This window comes from Theobroma umbraticum, unplaced genomic scaffold (genome assembly GCF_002168275.2).
Source record: "Theobroma umbraticum cultivar Fairchild unplaced genomic scaffold, ASM216827v3 scaffold_67.0, whole genome shotgun sequence".
NCBI classification, from domain to species: Eukaryota; Viridiplantae; Streptophyta; class Magnoliopsida; order Malvales; family Malvaceae; genus Theobroma; species Theobroma umbraticum.
Window position 1 is genome coordinate 8,150,710 of NW_018397262.1, and position 5,261 is coordinate 8,155,970.

At 36.4% G+C, this 5,261-nt stretch overlaps 1 protein-coding gene across 1 annotated transcript in view; it reads right to left on the reverse strand.

The window, feature by feature from the left end:
• Positions 1 to 2,148: 2,148 nt before the first annotated feature.
• Positions 2,149 to 5,261, reverse strand: part of LOC149527059 (ABC transporter C family member 3-like) — a 3,461-nt gene continuing 348 nt past the window's right edge. Inside the window, exons 2-10 of the mRNA XM_089783977.1 lie at positions 5,226 to 5,261; positions 4,486 to 5,130; positions 4,210 to 4,374; positions 3,738 to 4,032; positions 3,427 to 3,641; positions 3,047 to 3,352; positions 2,852 to 2,915; positions 2,497 to 2,736; positions 2,149 to 2,413 (exon numbers count right to left, since the gene is read on the reverse strand). The exon at positions 5,226 to 5,261 is cut by the window's right edge and continues 51 nt beyond it. Of these exons, the coding sequence (XP_089640103.1) occupies positions 2,295 to 2,413; positions 2,497 to 2,736; positions 2,852 to 2,915; positions 3,047 to 3,352; positions 3,427 to 3,641; positions 3,738 to 4,032; positions 4,210 to 4,374; positions 4,486 to 5,127 (2,046 nt within the window). The 5' untranslated portion in view covers positions 5,128 to 5,130; positions 5,226 to 5,261 and the 3' untranslated portion in view covers positions 2,149 to 2,294. The remainder of the gene's footprint in view (positions 2,414 to 2,496; positions 2,737 to 2,851; positions 2,916 to 3,046; positions 3,353 to 3,426; positions 3,642 to 3,737; positions 4,033 to 4,209; positions 4,375 to 4,485; positions 5,131 to 5,225) is intronic.

Genomic DNA, 5,261 nt, shown 5'->3' on the forward strand with positions numbered 1-5,261 from the left:
CACTAAGCTGGTTGTGATTGAGATTTATGTGCTTCAATGTGGAAATTGTATAAAACCATGATAGAAGTGTTCCACTGAGTAAATTAAAAGATAAGTCTAGCAAGTTTAAATTAGGAAAGATAGATACCTCATTAGGAATGGGACCCCCGAGTTGATTGTGAGAAATATCTAAGATTAATTCAAGTTGTCTTAAATTTGTGAGTGATGGTGGAATTTTTTCCTCTAAAAAAGTTAAATGACATGCAAAAATTATGGAGTTAAGAGAGGGGAAAAATATTTTCTGGGATTGTTCCTAACAATCCACAACCATTGAGACTAAGAGTCCTTAAAGATGAGGATAGATTCATGAAGACATAATGATTCCATCAAGAAAGAGTTGTCTCACCTCTGTTAAGTTCTCAACAAGTCCTTCTAGAGTATGTTTGTCAAACTTTAGCAAATCATTCAAAGAGAGATCAAGAGTATTTTTAATTCCTCTCTTGTCATATTTATTATTTTACTTTGATAAATTCTATTTGGGATGTGTATTTTTTCATGTCATATAATATATATACATATATATGTATGTATGTATATATAGATATTTACTTTTGATCCATGAAAATTGGCAAGATTGTAATTTTGAACTTCCTATTTGCGTTTAGGGCTTAAAATCTTAGGTCATTGGATTCTATTTTCCAAGCTCCATTTGCCAATTCATATGAAGGAAATTCGTTGTTGTGCATTTTTATCCTACATTTTCAATTACGTAATGGGATTGAGATTGCAGAAAATGATTCCATGTATGCTAAAATTTGCACAACAATGACTGGCCACTTGATAAATGATTTAATAGCAAAATGAATAAGAGTCTCTAATTGACTAATCAAACGGATAAAATAAATTGCTGGGTTGTTTGCATACATGGATGGTTGATTGGAACAGTCTCTCTAAATTGGTTTATCCATATGGCAAATAAGAACTGGATTATCCATCTTGTTGAAACAATAAAGACCGAACCAATTGATGAAATGATTATCAGTTCTTGAAATTCATCACAAGAGAATATACTCTTTGATGTAATTGTTTAAATCTTTAATACAATTAAACAGAGAAAGAACAAGAACATTTGTCAATTTTAATTTTATGGGTCTCGACTAAAAGAGAAAGAAAGTCATATTCAGTAAGTGGAAAATATATATATGTGCATTACATACTTTGCCTTGTCAATGTTAATATGGACCACACCAAGCTGGAAATTTGTAGTATTGACTAGGCTAGTAGGAAAAATGAGAATCAGCTGGAAGACCTTAACGCTGGAGCTAACTTCTTTGAACCGTCAAGCGAGCTATCTTAAAGCAAATAGGGTAACCAAATGAACAAGAGTCTCTGCATGATGAATCAGTTCGATACCATCATTTGTAAATAATGTGAAGTAAAAGTCGAAATCATCATATCAAGACTTTTCTCCTGATTCATTAATTAGATTATCTAGCTCATTAAGGTCATTGATTTGTTTTTTAGAGAAAATACGAGATGATCAAAGAGAGAAAGAGGACATGTTAAAGGGAAAAATCAAACTAATCTTGAAGAAAAAGGTGAGGCGGTTCCTGTAAGAGGAAAATATGGTCGAATGATCCAATCATTCCATTACATTATTTGTCTCATTAATGCTAATACTCCACATCGTGCACTCACTGTAACTGATAGGTTCCTTTAACATGCAAGTGATGAGCGAGTCAAAAAAGATTGATCCCAAATTGTCATAATCTGCTTCTAAGTAGGATATGCACAACTGATGGCCAAACTAAGGTACTGGTTACTGTGAAATGGAGAACTTGACCCTCTAATTTCTTTGCTCTGGCTGTTTTCCTGTTCCAAAACGAGAGTTCAAACTAATAATTGCTGTCCTACTTAATAGAATGAATGGCTATATTTAATCTCACCATCCTGTTTAATTGTGATGAATAAATAGTGCTGGTAATAATTTGATAACAGATAAGCATAGCACCTGATGCTGCAAGATTGCAGGTTATTCTAAACCAATTGAAAGAACTCTTTGATTCTTACAAGTCGCTATCAGGTCATAGCAGACTGAAATATTGAAAACAAATCCGAAAGGTTTGATATAGTTGATGGCAGGCTCTGAATAGCTTAATAATAGCAGACTGAAAGAAGAGAAAAAGAAAATATATTATTATTGTTTATTGAAGCCAAAATAACTACTAGGCTTCTCTTGTACAAAACATCCCCAATGAGTAACACATTTTTTTCTCGATTAAAAATGGAAGACATGATTTTCTTCATCATCTAATTCAGTTGAGCTGCTCCATACTTGAATTTGATCTTACAGTATACTCTGCTACAAGCTGTGCGAAAGATGAAGACTTGTTTTCTAACAATCTAGTGGGAGAATCATATTCCTCAACAAGTCCTGCAACAGTTAGAAAAAGGTTTAAATGAAATGAACTTGAAAGAATCCTACAAGCGAACTGTAAATTACACAACTGTACTAACCGTGACTTAGAAGCAGAACCATATCACTATCAAGAACAGAAGTTATCCGGTGTGCAATTGTTATGACCGTACAGTCAGAAAAGTGCTCCCTTAAGGTTGTCTGAATCAGATTATCGGTAGCTGTATCAACTGATGCCGTAGCTTCGTCAAGCACTAGGATCTTACTTTTCTTCAGCAGCACACGCCCGAGACACACCAGCTGCCTCTGGCCCATGCTCCAATTCTCTCCATTCTCCGTAACTGCAGAAGCAGTGTTATAATACTTTAAAATTTCTTTAAATAGTTGAATTTAGTAGTAGGTTTTATACAACTTGGATGACCTCCAACTTTTATGTTATATGATAGAAGATCAGACCTGAAGAATCCAGCCTGCCTTCCTTCTTTCTAACTCCATCCCCAAGTTGGCACTTATCCAATGCCTTTGAAAATCAAAACATACATCAATACATATCAGACTTCAAATATCAATCATAAAGACTGCATTTTATTAGAAAAGAACTGGTACAGACTAGAAATGCTTTCGCTCATAATCAGAAGGAAATGAACCCACCTCCCAAATCTGTTCATCTGTGTACTCTTCAAGAGGATCCAAATTACTGCGAATAGTCCCTTCAAACATAGTAGGGTCCTGAGGGATGATGCTGAGTCTTGACCGCAAATCATGCAGTCCAATTGATGAGATATTGACACCATCAATTACAATCTGACCTGCTGCAGGTTCCACTATGCGGAAAAGTGTTTGTATGAGAGTTGTTTTACCACTCCCTGTTCTCCCTACAATGCCAGTTTTCAACCCTCCCGGAAATGTGCAGGTCATACCTCGCAAGACGAGTGGCATGTGTGGAGCATACCGCACCTACATCAAACATCATCATTTATTTCAAAAACACATAACAACTTAGAGTCATAAACAGCACATAACTGCATTACCTGCAGATCATGAATATTAACTTCTCCATGAGATGGCCAAGAATGGTCCGGGCGATTAGTTTCTATCACAAGGGCAGGCTCACTCAGAATACTACTGTACTGAAGCAGTCTCTCAACAGATATAATTTTATTCTCCATATTGCAAATATTCCATACTACCCAAGCTTGCAACATATTTAGATTGAGTCCATACGTAACAGCTAAACCAGCAATGGCTAAACAAAAGAAAATACTTTCAGTCATTCTCCTCTAACATCTGTTATCTACAATGAAATTGTAGTCATTAAAGATGCCAATCTGAAATCAATTACCTGGGTCAATAACTCCCTCTGGTATGGAGATCAAAAAGAACAAAGAGAAGGCAAAAGTAATAGAAGACAACATGTCCATGCGGAAGCACAGCCATTCCATTGCAGCAGCAGCATGAAATTTTGGACGAGAATACCCATCAATTAGTATCATGTTTGTCTCTTGGAATCTTGATTCTTGATCAAAGCTCCTGATAGTTGTTGCTCCTAAAATTGTTTCAGCAAAATGCTGTATCACTGGAGCTTTGCAAACTCCAACCAACCGTGCAAGTTCTCGTGCAGAAGATATATAATATTGCTGCAAGATAACAAGTTTATGAGAATTCCTGTATCCAAGTATTCTGCAAGATGGAATGCTTTTTCAAATGACTTTGAGATTTACACTAAATAGCTTCATGGTTGCAAGTTTATAAGGTTACGCATTCTATAGCCACAATTTGACAGACAGCATACTATATGAGGTGACAAGAGTTACCTGGTACCAAATGCAGGCAGCAATCACAGGGATAAAAATGATAAAGATCTGCCAAGCAACCTGAGACATGACTGCGATGATTCCAAGGAGCTGGATAACTGAAAAGGCGAATGAACCAACTTGATATGGAATGTTCAAATCCACTGCACTTTGATCTGTTGAAGCCTAAAAGAGGCAGGACAATAACAGAATCCTTAAAAAGCAAGGAAGGAATGCTCCCCAAAAAAATTAAAATGGAATATTTAAAATCCATACAGGAAAACATTAGATACTAACTCTGTTTAGTATTCTTCCACTTGGTGTGGAATCAAAGAAAGACATAGGGGCACGGAAAATGCAAAAATGCATCTTTTGAAAGAGAAGAGTGGCTGTTTTGTATCCAGCTGTACGAAGAAGCATGGCTCTGGCAAGAACAGAAAAGGCACTAGCAATGGCCAAAGCTAAATAGACAATTATTAGTGTAAAGCTCCCAACAGGAGGTTTGACATCCGCAGACACAGGAGACGCCCAGGCCATCCAATAATTGCTACCAATTTGAAATATCTGAAAGACAATCTGCGCAAGCAATATTAGAGGCACAAGAGCTCCTCCATATGCTGTTGTGATATACTTCCAGTAGACTGAAAACCCAACTTCTCCTTTTTCTCGCTCTTCTTCTTGAACAAGCTGTCCTTTTGGCCCGACATCATCTACTTTACCAATCTCATTACCTTGGTTATCTTCTTTCTGCACTTTCCCATTAGCACATCTCGTGGTACCATCTCCCTCACTGATATTTTTTTCAGAAACAGATCCTGCATCAACACTATCAAGGACTGACAAAGCTTTCTTATGTGCACCCACAAGTTCCATAAAGTCAGTTCCCGAATTGAGAATGTCATTATACTTTCCAGCTTGTGTAATCCTGCCATCTTTCATGACCTAACAAAAATGTACAAGTTTGAATCCAGTAATTATGTTATTGCTTACACTCCAAGGTATAGGATTAAAATCACTGAAAATGTAAATAGCTTTACCAAGATTAGATCAGCAGCTGGTAAAAACTCAACTTG